Source organism: Curcuma longa, chromosome 4, assembly GCF_044706935.1.
Source record: "Curcuma longa cultivar G26 ecotype Majalengka, Jawa Barat chromosome 4, ITB_CL_G26_1.1, whole genome shotgun sequence".
Classification (NCBI taxonomy): Eukaryota; Viridiplantae; Streptophyta; class Magnoliopsida; order Zingiberales; family Zingiberaceae; genus Curcuma; species Curcuma longa.
This window is the reverse complement of record NC_133864.1, coordinates 5,234,462-5,250,347: the sequence shown is the minus strand read 5'-3', so window position 1 is coordinate 5,250,347 and position 15,886 is coordinate 5,234,462. Positions and strand designations below refer to the sequence as shown.

At 39.1% G+C, this 15,886-nt stretch overlaps 1 protein-coding gene across 1 annotated transcript; it reads right to left on the bottom strand.

Moving 5' to 3' along the window:
• Nucleotides 1-6,365: 6,365 nt before the first annotated feature.
• Nucleotides 6,366-13,403, bottom strand: LOC141828070 (calcium-dependent protein kinase 1-like). The gene is made up of 8 exons (XM_074715427.1): nucleotides 12,689-13,403; nucleotides 10,232-10,375; nucleotides 9,992-10,144; nucleotides 9,727-9,839; nucleotides 9,471-9,647; nucleotides 7,581-7,708; nucleotides 7,399-7,498; nucleotides 6,366-6,781 (listed from the first exon to the last, which is right to left on the bottom strand). The coding sequence occupies exons 1-8, from the start codon at nucleotides 13,386-13,388 to the stop codon at nucleotides 6,698-6,700; spliced, it is 1,599 nt and encodes a 532-aa protein (XP_074571528.1). The 5' UTR covers nucleotides 13,389-13,403; the 3' UTR covers nucleotides 6,366-6,697.
• Nucleotides 13,404-15,886: the final 2,483 nt, after the last annotated feature.

Here is a 15,886-nt window from a genome sequence, read left to right as displayed (position 1 = left end):
CTTTGGCATTTATTAGTGTTTGAATGAAGAAAATTCAGTCATGTTAGCCCATATACACTGGGTGAATCTGATCAACACAAAAAAATCTCCATAGCAAAGAAAAATCCTAATAAAAAATAAAACCCATAATGTAGAGACTATGAGAGGATGAATATTTGTGCAAATATGTTAAATGAGCAGATTGGTACATTTTGCCATTGCAGATCAAATAATTAACCAAATGACAATTAAAGCAAAATTAATATATATATTTATAATACGAGTAGTTATCAATCTCCTTATGAATATTTATTATCTGAGAATGCCATTACTCTAACGCTCAAGCATGTCGCCAAAATTGACTATGAAACCCCTGTTGTAAACCGAGAAAAAGAGCCAAATCACAGGTAAGTTTTAAAGGAGTAAAGAAAATGTTAACCAAACTTTTTATATTATCCAAAAGAAATACACACATTAGTCAATAGCTGATTTTAATATGAGTTGATCAGAAACACTACTATCTCACTGGAATGTAAAAAAAAAAAAAATAGAATCCACATATTCCCACACTTGAGGTCTAGCATCTTTATCCTTGCATATCTGTGCCAACAAAATACACCTACTTCAACCGAAGAAATTAAGCAAATGATTATGAGAAGATTGTACTCCTATATCAATTAACAGTCATACCCAGAATTTACCTATAGCCCGATTACATCATCCATCGTCAATAGAGTAATCAATCCATAATCAGAATGTGCTCCAGCTCCAAATATTCCTTTTTCAGGATATGTAATTTTACCTGATAATTAGAAATCATAATGGTATCTCTGCATTAGCAAGAAATTTACAAACATAAGACTCTTAAGACATGACCTATAACTTGCTTTGCACCTTCATAGTGTAAAAGCTGTAAGGTTGCAATAGGTTCCCCAAGCATTACTGGCTTATCAAAGAAATCGGCATCTAAGTCAAGTGCTTGAGCTATGATTCTAGCAACAGCTCGTGAAACCCTCCTTGTTAATAGACAACGTGGAAAACGCGTTGTCTTTGAGGGTTAAAAAGCGTTGTAAGAGGCCCTGTTGTAAAAGGGGTCCCTCAACGACAACGCTTTTTAAGCGTTGTCTTTGTTAACATCGACAACACCTTCGCAACGCAAAAAAAGCGTTGTAAATATTACAACGTTTTTTACGACGCTTTAAAAACGTTGTTTTTAATAGGTATGACAACACATTTTGCAACGGTTAAAAAGCGTTGTAATTTTGTTACAAATTGCTTGGGTATTGCAACGTTTTAAAAAGCGTTGTCTTTTGATTTTTGTTAACAGTAAATAAGAAACCAATATATTTTGTAAATACAAAACCATTGACTACAAAATTTACTAAATCACATACAAAACATACAACTTATATTTATACAAAAACCATTGTTACAACAGGTTCATAACATACAAGTTCATAACACATGTCCATAACATACAACTTATACAAAAGTTGTAGCATCAGGTCCATAACATAAAGGTACAAATTCAAGTTACAACTTCCAACATAGAAACTCCATAACAGCAGCAGGTCCATAACAAAGGTTTCAACGCAACAGAATAATGTCCAGGTGCATCACAACATTAGCAGCAGAATAGAATCGCAACAACTGATGGAAAGCATGTCCTTGTTGCTTCTAGATATGCTTAAGCTTAGATTCTTATTTGCAGTATTGTATTGCAAAGAGGTGGAGAGAGATTCAACTGTATCATCTGGTTTAGATTGTCCTTGTACTTCGCATACATAACCCGCATTGGTTGAACTAGTGATACTAATATTGGAACTTGAAAGCTCGTCGTTTATGTTGGAGATGGAAAGTCAAAGGATGAAGAATGCCAACTGGTGCAATATGATCTAGTGAATGCAGAATCACCTCAAACTTGTTAAGAAAAATCCTCGCATTCTGAAAGTTGCAAATATTGGTCTTCTATCAGAAAATACATGCGTAAATCAAGAAAAAAGATTGAAAAAGATTAATCAATTTTCAAAACAGCAAACTAAGGGAATGGAACCTTAGTCATCGTATTGGGATGAACATTAAGAGTTGGAGAAGCCTAAAAAAATATTTAATCAGAATAATCTGCGTTAAATAAGATGGAATTGAGAACTCACTGAGAAGAGAGGCAATCAAGTGTTAATGTTTCATATTCTCCTCCTTCACCACATACATTTATACCATATAACCTATCAAATGGAGAAATTCAGTATTAGAGCACTAGTATAAGTAACCAAACTCTCATAACACAATATCAATATACATGTAAGAGCACAAGACTGATAACTTATCCAGTCATAGGTGAAAATGGCAATAAGTAGCTAGCAGGATAAGTACAAAAACAAGCTTTATGCTGTAATTTTTAGGATCTGTAATAAATTGTTTACATGATTCCACACGCATTGTCAGGGCCTACTACCCTATTACTACATATTTACTTTCCATTCAACACAGAAAATCAAAGGAACTACTAATGAATATAAGCAAAATCTAGTGTTATTATAGATCCAAATCGCCCTTAATTATTGCAGTAATCAAACTAAGTAAAAAACAGTATGATATATTCTATAGAGTATCACGATTTTTCAAACTAATTTATCATGCACCAATTTACAACCCATAGACACCTAAGTTAAACAAGCATTTCCTAGTTCTCTTTACCACTGAAGCTGTAAAAGAAAATTGCAATTAGAAATAAATAATGTGTATTACTCTGTAGTTTATTTGCTAACATTTTCGATTTTAGTCACAGCATGTTTATAACACAGCAGGTCTACAAAAGTTACAACAGAAATGCAAAATTAAGAATGTCTTAGATAGTAGTTGCAATGCTAAAAGTTACAAATTCAAGGTATGTACCTGACATATATCTCCACCTCTTTGACATAATAATTCTGCTATGCTCCACATGCTCCACAGATTTTATTCTGCAGTTCTATAATCCTTTTATGGTCTTGGTGCATGTCCATAACTTAATTGAAGACCTTTCTGCTCCATGTATAGTCAATAAGAGTCAAACTTGAAAGTAAACAAGACCTCACACAAATCATGTTTCAAATAAACTTGGCATATCCTATTCCTGATAGGGCTCATCAGGCTTGTTGAGCTTGAACTGATCAAACATGTTGTAAAGAAAAAATGTACAGAAAGGGCAAGGAGCTTTTGAACCTAAGCCTGTCTAATCTTTGTCAAGTAGTGTCACAAAACTGCTCCAGTGGTGGCAATAGCTTTCTTTGTGCAGCAACAACCTCCATGGTGGCTCCCGACTCACGCTGCTCCAGTGTCTCACCAACACAAGCAATGACCTTTAAACCTTTAGATAGTGCGTATGCAACCTTGTCTCCAACTGTTGGTTTTTGTGATATGTAATTTCTTTAGTGTGCATAAATGTTAAACTAAACTCTTTCTTTGCATACAACAAATCTGTTCAGTTTTTGTCACCCAAATGCATTTATTTATGGCTTGCAATTTCATAAGAAACATTGCCATTGTTGAATAGTTGATAGCAGATTCAGCAACAAGAAAGAAACTAAATTGGGTAGAAGCGTAGCAAGAACTATTCATAAGCTTATTGCAGTTCACTGTGACCATTGGTCGAGCAGATTGTAAGCATGTTAAGGACTAGGTTATTGGTGGAGTAGGTTAAGGGAGTTTACTTGGGATTTGGAGGGAGTTTACTTGGGATTTGGAGGCAGCTGGTGACACCGGCGATCTCCTTGTCCAGCTCTTCCACCCGCTGCCGAGCCTTCTCCTTAACCTCGTCCGGCAAATCCATGAACAAGAGACTCAAATGCGGAGTATACGCTGCGATCCAAAGGGTAATCAAAAGCCGAACGATCTCAAGTGAAACAACTAGCTTTGAGTGAAATCGCTACGCTTACACATAACACATCGAATTTTCGTATCCAAAGTGGGCGCAGGTGTGGGATTTTGTCTCGATCACCTTGCCGATCACAAGCAAAGGAAAGAATCAAGTTAGGGTTTTAAGGAGACATCTGTTGAAAAGGAGGGTGTTAAGGACATGCCTCGGGGGATGGATCGATGAAGAGGAAGAAGGTGGCGGCAGCAGCGGTGGAGACACGGGCAAGGTAACGGGAGATTGCGGCGCAGGCGGATCGGAATCGGTGGAGGGCGTCGTCGGGCGCGAGGGAGATGACGCCGACGACGGAGATGTGAGGCTCGAACGCGAGGTCTCCGAACTCGGAGCGGAGGGCGGCCCTAATATAGAAGAAAAAAAAGATCGAAGAAAAAAAAACATTCAACTTATTCTAACCCTAATCGAAGCAAAAAGAGATCGAGACGTACTTGAAACTCGGAGAAATGAAGGAGCACCGCCCTAGAGGGGAGCACGGGTCTAGAGAAGCACGGGCCTGGAGGAGCACCGGATGCGGCTTCCGTTCTATCTTCGTCTTCGCCTCTTCACAGCGGCGCGAAGAGGAGCTAGAGGTGCGAAAGGGGCGGGAGAAGCGGAGAGGCACGAAAGGGGGGGGGGCGGGAGAAGAGTAGCTACTAGCTAGAGGTGCGAGAGGGGGCGGGAGAGGCACGAAAATGCGGCGCGGGGGAGAAGACGAGCTAGAGGTGCGAGAGCGGGAGAGGGACGAAAATGGTGCGGGAGAGAAGAGGGAGGCGTACGAAGGAAATCGCGGACTCGCCCGATAAAAAACCCTTGATATAAACCATCAACGACAACACTAAACGACAATACTTTTAAAAGCGTTGTCTTTGGCAAAAAATCCGCTAAAAGACAACGTTTTCGACAACGCTTTTGTAAAGTGTTGTGGTTGACCCCTAATAGACAACGCTTTCTGTACAAACGTTGTCTTTTGATTTCAAAAGACAACGCTTTTGACTAAAAACGTTGTAAACAAGTAGCATCCATTATTAATCCAATACGATAAGAAAGTATTATAAAATAATAGAAAATAATAGATCAAGGAAGATTGACGCTCATCGCTCATCTTTGAGTGGTTACTATAATATAGTCCCGTAATAAATAATAAATACTTACTAATTATTCAATTAGAACTTAATCATGTTGATAAAATATAGTCTATTTTTTATTAAATTAAAAAATTAATTTACTTTAAACTTGTTATGTTATAAATGTTATATAATGTTTTGAAAAAATATTTTAAAAAATACCATGAAGCACGCTCACATGAGAAAAAAATTATTATTTAAGAGATAGTTGAGTTAGTTACGACGGTATAAATTTAGGGTTTAGGGTTTAGGTATAAATTTACTGAAGCAATAAATGTCGAATCTTGAGATTACTATAAATTTCAATTTTTATTAAAATAAAAATATATTAAAATTCAATAAAATACACTTTTATAAAAGAAATATTAAAAATATTTTATTTAGAATTTAAGATTTTCTTCCTAAATCTTAAATCCTAATACTCTTGTACTATTCTGATGATTAAGGTTGCATTTTTAAATTTTGTCCTATTTTAATGGTGTTGCGCTGTTATTAAAGTCACACGTACTTGTATTTGAGTTCTGACACCCCTCGACCATGCACGACACATTGACACCCACCGTGGCAAGCTGCGCATGACGCCAACCCTCTCTCTCTCACCGCCTCACCGGCATCCCCGCGTCGCATGGTAATTGCTAACTCCGTCGCCTTGGCCCTCGCAGGTTTCGCGCAGGTCCTGCACAATGCACACACGTCCAAAAGGGCGCCGTACCGATACGCTGACACGTGAAAGCGATCGCCATGTGCAGCTCCCTGCGTCCGCCATTATGGTTGTCGGACCTCCTCTTAATGATCATTACTTCTCCGCGGCTCCACCTCACATTCCCATGCAACCAAAGCAATATAATATCATGCTGAGGCGGGCAGTTGGCGTGCAGTGCGAAACGTGCTGGAGCAGTTAGCGTGCGGTGGACGCCTACTGCATGCGAGCATAGGCGTTCTGCTGTACATGGTGGACGCCAGCTGCATGTGAGCAGAGGCATTCTGCAGTACGTGATGGACATCTGCTGCGTGCGGTGGCAAACGTGCTGCATGTAAGCAATTGGCGTGCAGTGGATGCCCGCTACATGCAAGCAACGGGCCTCAACTGATATGCATGCGGTGGGCGCCTGCTGTATGTGAGCTGTTGGCGTGCGGTGGGAAGTGTACTGCAGACATGTCAAAGTTGACTTTCGACGTGCTGTAGATGGGACAGAGACGTCTTGCAGTGGGCTGCGTTAGCTTTCGGCGTGCTGCAATCGGAACAGATTAGTTTTGGCGTGGTTCTCCCTCCTTCATGAAATGGACGCGTGCAGCAACGTTAATGGCAGGATTGCTTTTGGCGTGCAGCAACGTTGATGGCAGGATTGCTATGGCAATATTTGATCGAATCTATTCAATATTATTATTTTTTCCCAATCGCAATAAGATTTGATCTGAAAAACTACAACCCGATAGAGTTGTCGGCTTATTCTGGCAAGCCAGTTTTTGAAGCACTGCACACAAGCCTCAATGTCCATTGTACTAGTTGGACCAAATACAATCCCATGCCGAGCAATATTTATACAGACACACTCGACCGAGCTAGTTCTTGAGAGATGAAAACTCAAGATGCAACATTCCTCTACACTAGAAAAGGATCCTTCGACAAATCACAGCAAAGAGCTCCTAGTATAGATGTGAATATAATGTCTTATTCAACCCCAACGAAAAATTGCATGTCTTATTTACGCCACCTGGATTGGATGGGTTCGGAACTGTCTTTTCTCATCATAGTTGCAAACTCATCATAATTAATTCTTCCATCCTGCAACATAAGTGACAAGCAACAATTCAGGGGTTGGGGAAAAAAGATGGCAAATTAATGACTAGAAGATATATTTATGAGCCTTATAAATCCATAGCTGAATTACAAAAACGAGGGGAAGATAAATTTCATTCCTTCCTTGAGCTTTTAATTTGCCCAGCTAATGCTAAATGAAAAAATTGGAGCTTATAAATTATTTTGTCCACGGAAGCATTCAAACAACAAAACACTTGATAACAACAATATTGTTGATGTTTCATGGGAAATGGATGGCAAGAATCACTCCTCGTTTTTCCAAATAGTAAATCATTGCAGCCAACCAAAGCAGATAACAAAGACAATGGAACCTGACAAATCAACTTGTGCATTTTAAAAGGTAGATGCTCCAACAAACAATTGTCTTCCACTTCCATTTTTTATGCACAAAGTTGCTTGCTCTGAATTAGGGGGTTTAAGGCTTTGAGTTATGCCTTACCAAGTAATATCCTCGAGTTAAGGGTTCATATGGTATTATTTTTTTTCTTTTTTGCAAGTTTAAAAAACAATGGATAGGCTTTATTAGGTGAACTATTTTCAATGTTAAAACTGGTTTCTCGAAAGAGGATAGAGAAGAGTACCTTGTCTGTGTCAACTTCTGCAATTATCTCTTTGATTGTTTTTTCATCACCCATGTTATATTTCTTGAGAGCTTGTTCCAATTCCTCAACTGTGATATACCTATGAAAGAAAAAGCTTAACAATGCTTACTCATCTACACTAGAATATGAGCAATTTCTCAATTATGTAAGGATGATGTTACCCGCTCCTGTCTTCATCAAAATACTCAAATGCTTTGTATAAGTGATCTTCTCTGTCCATTCTGTTCATATGCATTGTAGCTGTTATAAATTCAATGTAATCTATGCTTCCATTTCCATCAACATCAGCCTGCCACAAAAAGATTACCGAAGAATGCAATTAATCATGAGCAATTGCAAATTCCCAGTTAAATATATCCTTATAACACCTCAATTTAATTCCACACGTTGAGTTGTGAGCTAATGATGGAATTTTATGAGGTTAGCTACTATAAACTTGGGCTTAAGCATTTTCAACTAATAGTTGAGCCTAACAAATTAATATAGGCTAGTTGTCTACTCTTAGAAGAGCATTACACTTCTTGATGATTTCACTCAATGCTTGTAAGTGAAGCATGGCATTTCTTGATGATTTCACACAATGCTTGTATTTCTGGGAGCAAAATAAATCACATAAATGGCAGCTCAACTAAAGCATATTAGTTAACTTCAGATTTAGCTTATGCATCAGTTGCACATATGTGGGGTAAACACTAAGATACGCTTTGCAGCAGTGCATAGCCAGAATGAACTGTGGAAAGCAGCAGCCAGAAAAAACATGTTGGCCAGACTGATTTAATAACTGTCCAGTCAAGCTCAATGGAGGACGTTTTTTTCTTTAATCAAGCTTAAATAGTGCTTATAACAAGACATACCAAAATCTATGAAGTAAAAGAATGTCACATACACTCCTAGCTGTCAGACTCAAAATAGATTGTGCACAGTGGATGAAAATTAGGGTGAATTTGCTAATCCCTGAATGCATCATATTCATTTGTCAAGTTCAATCCAACACAAGCCAAGTGAATTTAAATACATATTTAGATCTGAGGTGTAATGCCTCAGTTGCAAGATATATGGGTTTGGAAGTGAGGTTTAGTGACCCAAAGATGAAGAGCATATCAAGAATACGAATATAAAAATAGATCAATTTCATAAGAGCTGGAACTTTTGAAAGTGGTCGGCCAATGATTTGTCCAATTTTCATTATACTATTGAATTTGATTTCTCTTCGTGGAATAGGCTTAGGGGAAACCACATTTCATTACTGTTGTTTTTTCTTGTATGCATTTTGTTAAAGATAAGATGTCACCATACGAGTTCAAGGTTGAAGTGATTCTGCTTTCTAAAAGCATTGACTTTAGAACTTTAAAGTTTAAATTGATATGCGGTGGCAGGTTCATACATTTACTTTAATGTGATTTATTCAATCAGTGATTCTTGTGCCAGTGTTGACTCTACCAATGATTTGTCCAATTTTCATTATATATTAAATTTGATTTCTCTTCGTGGAATAGGCTTAGGGGAAACCACATTTCATAACTGTTGTTTTTTCTTGTATGCATTTTGTTAAAGATAAAGATGTCACCATACGAGTTCAAGGTTGAAGTGATTCTGCTTTCTAAAAGCATTGACTTTAGAACTTTAAAGTTTAAATTGATATGAGGTGGCAGGTTCATACATTTACTTTAATGTGATTGATTCAATCAGTGATTCTTGTGCCAGTGTTGACTCTACTAATAGTGCTAGAGCAGCCTCTAACCCTATCAAGTGGTATCAGAGCACTTGTGATACTTATTTTTATATGATTTTAAAAATCGTTAAAAAGGACAAGATGACCCGGTGATACAGGATCAAAGAAGAGAGTTTGTAGGGTCCAGTAAAAACATGAACTTAAAGGTGAACCATAAGGCAGGCATACAGAGTAATTGAAAGGGCCAATATACAAGTGAAAAATAATAGAAACTACTTAAATGAGGGTATAGCTATAGAGTATCAAAATATGGTGGAGAACTAATCAAGCAGGAAAAGTCAGGTAAGAAAAATTTACTGCGAGGGAGGTAGGAACATACCGCTTCCATCAGTTGTCTAACTTCAGATTCAGAAATCTTGATACCTATATTACCCAATTTGGGTAAGCCTGCTTTTAGTTCTTCATATGTTATTGTGCCACTATTGTCAGTGTCAATTGATTTAAACATTTCTTTTAAACCCATAATTTCATCCTCTGACAAGCTTTCTGCTATCACCTGAGCAAAAAAAAAATCCTCGTCAGTATGGAAGACCATTCTGCCTATGAATTAGAAGGAACTGCATCAAAACTTGAACCTTCAGTGCCACTTTCTTGAGCTTGTTCATAGCCCTGAATTGCTTCATTCTATTCAAGACTGTGAGATCAAGTGGCTTATCAGGTGCACCATCTCCCTTCATCCATGGATGGTCTGCATAAACTTTCAATTATCAAACTAGAAAAAATAATGCTGCTAACAAATAAACTAACATGCAAGGGGATTAATTACTCTTCAGTCTCAATACTGCTATAGTAATCTGTGTTAGAACTTCACTACATGATAGGATCAAAGTTAAAACTTACTGAGAATTTCAGCAGCAGTAAGTCGTTCCTTTGGATCTGCTCTTAACATCTTTTTGACCAGTTCTTTAGCACCATTTGATATAGAAGGCCAAGGATCAGATGAAAAATCGATATGACCAAGTAATACAGCATCAAATATACCTTCCTCATTCTCTGCATAGAAGAAATATAAATTCTTCAACTGACTCAAATAATGTTGGATGATATTTTCAATCTTGTTTATTATGGAAACTCACAAACCTGCCCAAAAAGGAGGAACACCAGAAAGAAGGATGTAAAGTATCACCCCAGCACTCCATATATCAGCTTCTGCTCCATAACGACGCCGTAATACTTCAGGAGCAACATAATAAGCACTTCCAACAAGATCTTTAAATACTTCTCCTGCATAACCCGGTAGTTGCTATTAGGGGTGAATTTATCAATAAGGGCAAACTATGGTGCAAGAACATCTGCAAATGAAAAGTGGAAAACCCACGATACTTCTCATTTTTCCTCAGATCCTCTTAAAGAATGTGGATAATTACTATAAATAAAAAGTGACTATGCAAAGAAATAGGATTTTACTTAGCTTCTCCATTTTATGGTGAGGACATGGGAGTAGGATAGCATTTTCATCCATCAGCCAAGACTATGTGACTAAGAACAAGTTTATTCAATCAGATAATTGCATAATTTTGAGAAAATATTTTAGAAAAATATAAGGTATGCTCATATAACAATGCAATAATGTTCCACTAACAGAGGCACTAGTGGATCTACCTTACGCCAAGTGAGGACAATTGCACTCAATGGCATATGAAAAACATTATTGTATATATGTTAAATATTTTATCTGTCAAATCCCTTGTGCCTTTTGCCTCACAGAGTTCCCTATACACAATCTATCTCTTGCCTTTGCCAACTTGACCATCTCCTTTTGGCCCTAACTCTTATTCTAAACCCTAACTCCAGAAGTTGTTACTTCTTCGGCCCCAATACTGGCTCCCAAATTTTAATAATTTCAACAATTCCAGCTCTGGCTTCCAAATTTTTTCAATGTTGGTTGCTGCTCCAACTCAGGATCCAAAAAATTAACAATTATAATTTCTCTGATTCTGTTTCCAACTTAACAAATCTAATAAGTTCAATTCTATCCAAAAAACTTCAATCTCCAAGGAACAACCAACTGTATCTTTCTCCAATTTTCTTTTTGCCTTTTTTCTTATTATGTCCTCTTAATCTTACCTTTAGGTATATGATTATTGTTGATCTTATTATATGTGCATGTTTATTATACTTTATATGTATCATTTATATCTTAATCTTGTATAGACACTATTAAAAAATTTACTTTACCTAGAAATTAATTCTTTCTAGAAAGATTGACAATTGTATTCTTCTACTTAGTTTCTTTTATTAAAAAAATAGCATTCTTTCATTATAAGACATAATTGTTCTGATGCATTGTTTTGTTTTTTTTCAATAAAATGTGTATGCCATATTTAAGTACAATCCTAACCAATTAATAAATGTATTGGTCATATCTTTTTCCTTTTTATAGGCTATGCGAATATTTCTCAAAAGAAATTTATTTCCCTCTAAAATATCATGGAGAAATTTTTTTCTTGCATCACTGTGTTGCCTTGCTTAGTAGACTTAAACATTGTGCATAGGTAATATGATGATGCATAACTTTTGCATGCAATACCTCTTAGATACTATATCTGCCACTGAACTGAGGTTTTGGTAGAATAACATTTATGTATGAAACATTTTGGTGAATATGTGTTCTCAACAAATTAACAGCAATCATTGGTGATAGCTTTGATGCACTAAAATTTCTATGCCGAATTCTAAAAAAAATACAAGAAAAGCAAGGATGAGGGAGGATAAAAAGGAAGTTACACTGATAAAATCTAGCAGATATACAAGCATTGAATATAGGACAATGCAATTAACACAAACCAAATCATATCAATTTTAAGTTGTGTATCAACAACATTCAGAAGTAGGTCACTCAACGTGTCCAAATAAAGTTGCTTCCATTTTTACTCAGATTTTCAGCATGTTTAATTCTTCACTCTGCATTGCTGACCTTTCCAGGCCTGTTAATCAACCTAGAAAATATAAACTTAAACTTCTAACTAAATTGTGTGTAAATTTAGAATACATACTTGTTCCAGGTACTAGACTAATTCAAACATGAATGGAAACTATGCTATGTTGCACAAAATCATTCAGTTAGGCATGAGTGTAAACCAACCACCACTCCCATCTCCAATTGATCGGACTTCTGTCACTAAGCATGAAGTAAACTTTCTAGAAGAAAACATATTGAAGAACTTCTACGGCTGGTACCATGTGCAACAGTGAACAACAACAGCTGTCTCTATATGTAGATTTTCGAAAAGGTAACTTCTATACCGAAATTCCACTTTCACTGAGCATAAGATTTAAGATTGAAGAAACCCTTTCATCCTCATGAATAATCAGAGACCAGGAGAAGTGATTGGTAAACTTTCCCATAAAATTAGTAGGCAATCAACTTGACTAAAATACTAGATTTTGATGCAAAAAATACTTGCATGGGCATTTAATTCCTTAATCTGATTAATTATTGCGATGGTGAACGTCCTGACAACAAAGACAATGACACAATGATTACTTGAAGAGACGTTAGTGGAACAATTGAGATGAGTAACTCTGCCGGATTACCAGGCTTATAGAAAACGGAGAGTCCAAAATCGGTGGCCTTGAGCGGTGAATCTTCTCTCTTGTTCAAGAACAAAAAGTTCTCCGGCTTGAGATCTCTGTGCATGACACCCATTGAGTGGCAGGCGTGGACAACGTTGACGATCTCTCGGCAGAGAGCAGCGGCCGCACGCTCGGAGTAATGACCCTTGGCGATGATTCTGTCAAAGAGCTCCCCGCCCTCGCAGAGCTCCATCACGAGGTTGACCGAGTGCCGATCCTCATAGGCCCCCTTGAGCTCCACGATGTTGCGGTGGCCAGTGAGGTGGTGCATGATCTGGATCTCCCGGCGGACGTCCTCGAGGTCGTCCTGGCGGATGAGCTTCCGGGTGGCGATGGACTTGCAGGCGAACTGCCGCCCGGTCTCGCGGTGGGTGACGAGGTAGGTGACCCCGAACTGGCCCCGTCCGAGCTCGCGGCCGAAGGTGTAAGTGGCGCGGACGTCCTCCATTGGCCGCCCGAGGACGCGACCGACATCGGAGGCTACCGGGCGGGGGACGGCGGGGGCGTGGCGTCTGTGGGGGGCGTAGGCGGCGGGGGCGGAGGAGCAGGGGGAGGCGGAGGCGGGGGCGACGGTGGTGGGTGGGTTGGGGCGGGATCGGGGGCGGGCGGGAGCCGGGGAAGCGGGCGGCTCCTTGTGGCGGCGGGAGGTGCGGTTGCCCATCTGCGGTTTCGATCGAGAGACGGAGACGGAGACGGAGACGGAGGATTAGGTTTAAACTATGGCTTTTACCGTATCGCCGAGTCAGCGGTCGACGGGCAACCGGACAAAGAACGGAAGGGCGAAGGAACGCGGCAAGCAGGTTTGACTGGCTACAGTAGGTAGACGGTAACGCCGCGGACCCTGGGTTGCCGTTGGGTCCGCATCATTTTCTTACTGACCCTCAGATCAACCTCTGATCTCATAGGAAATTCACAGAGGGCCTAGCTATTTAATCGTCGTCCACCAACCAGGAGACGCGATGTCATGGAGATGAATTTTTAGAGTCGAAGAGGATTTGTTGGGAAACCGCGTGACAACGGCGACGGAGAAGCCATGGTCAAACCCAGTTAGTCGCCGGCCCCACCCGTTCATGGGCCGATGACATCGAGGACAGATTCCGGCAGTTACACCGGCTGAGGGCTCGGAATTGTAGGCGATGTATTGCACGTACAAGTCACGTGACTTCTGGTCCATGATATTATTATTTTTATATAATTCAAATATCTAATTCCTGCTATCAATTAATCATAAAATAAATCATATCTCATGGAAATTATTTATTGATCATTAAATTAAATTTAAAAAATAAAAAAGTATTTAAACGGGTATCATCAAACGAGTACAAGTAGCAGCGCAGCCTTTCTTCTTCTCCGCACCAAATCACGCTGTCTTCCTTCCTTTGGCAACACCAAGTTATGCTTCCCCTCTCGTTCTACTCTACGTTTTCACCTTCTTCTCTCTCTCCCTTCCTTCTCTCGTGGATCTCGTGATCTCACCGCCGGTGATGAGATGGGTTCGTCGGAGAAAGTATGTCTTCTTCGGAAGAAGAATTTTAACAAGCCGCAAGAAAGAGTGTGCCTTCTATTGGAGAGGGATTTTAGTTGAAAGAAAGTCTTCAATTGGAGAAGAACTTTAACAATAGTTAAGGAAAGAAGAAAAACAATGGTTGAGCGAGTCAATCACTCTGTCTTGATTTAGAGTTATTCACAACGAAAAAGGAAGAGCTCTAGAAATCTAAAAAAGCCTTCTTGTTATACATTCTACCCTTTATATATTACCGAGACAAACTCCTGTGCAAATTGAGTCATGTTGCCACATATACTAATCAGACAACCAAAGGAATGGGGATGGAAGGCACCTTAATTTTATCTTGAATCTGAGGGATAGTCATCTGTATTCCTGTCAAAGACATGACATACATCGATGACATGCTTAGTGCATAAGACTCTTTGTACACCAGTATGCTGACATCAGCTCCTCTTGGAGTAACTCCCATCAAGCCCATGTTTAGAACATCGCCTCCTTAGAGTAACTCCTACCAAGCCCATGTTTAGAACACCGCCTCCTGTCAGACTCAAGATTAGAGAATCATTAGTTGAAATGATCAAGTGAAGTAAGTAGAAGGATCAAAGTCCAGGGGTGATATCCTCGAATTAGGGTATTCTCATGGTCTGAACGGTGTACTAGGGACATTTCCGAGTGAGGATGCTTCTGATCAGGTAGATTGTAACTTCTTTACCTAAGCAATCTTGCTGCTACATTTCTCCGAGGATGTTCCCGAGCCGTGCACTTCCCAAATCACAAAACTTGTTAGGATAAAAACCAACGATATCGTTCAATCCAAAATACTCACTCCATGTAGAAATTCTTGATGTTAATTGTTATGAGTGTTATGACCCGGTCCGCAAAGACTGATCTCAAGAACACGTCAGATAAAAGGGTGACTTGTCTGGACGCGTTGGACAAAAGGAGGGAGACTTGACCGTCCCTATACCAGGATTGACTGGACCCCACCCGTTTCGACTCACTCAACTCACACAGATCCTATTCGGCGACTCGCCCATTTACTCGGTCACTCGCTCATCTATTGGGATTCGCCTTGATCCATCTTACTTCGAACTCTGACTGTCACGATCTACCTAACTCCCAGATCGATTTCCTCATCTTGTCCAAACAAGTATTAGGTGTTGAGAGCACGAGTCCTGTTTCCGACTCATCAAGCACGTTACTCCTATATTCAAGCCATGTCGATTCCAATCTTTATCTCTCAATCAGTCAAATCTCTCAGTCAGTCACATCGTCGCCGCCAAAAAGTTATGAGACAATCTGTCACTCTTATCAGGCCTTATCAAGTGACGCGATCATGCTATTATGACAATGAGGGAATATTTTCTATATCTACTGTAATGATTGTGACAAGACAGGACATCTCTGACAAGATCCACCGATATTACAGCTCCTCTGACAATATCTACTATGTAATATTTTCCTTAATTAACGAAAGACGTCTCATATAACAAAATTTTACTGCGCAGATATTCTCTTTAATGATAAGATAAGCTGGTATAATTCTTTCCCTTTTCGTCTATATAACCTCCTTATATTGCAGACACAGATATGCAATAACATAATCTTAAAACCTGCTTCTTCTTCCAAGTTGTTTCTCCTTCTTCCTCCTC

Bases quoted from the DNA above. Each gene is read 5' to 3' on its own strand.
- LOC141828070 (XM_074715427.1), bottom strand. From the start codon at position 13,388: ATGGGCAACCGCACCTCCCGCCGCCACAAGGAGCCGCCCGCTTCCCCG. The intron at 9,648-9,726 runs GTTCAAGTTTTG...TTTTTTGCTCAG, and splicing joins TCAAGAAAGTGGCACTGAAG to GTGATAGCAGAAAGCTTGTC. The intron at 6,782-7,398 runs GTACTCTTCTCT...CTTATGTTGCAG, and splicing joins CAGAAGTTGACACAGACAAG to GATGGAAGAATTAATTATGA.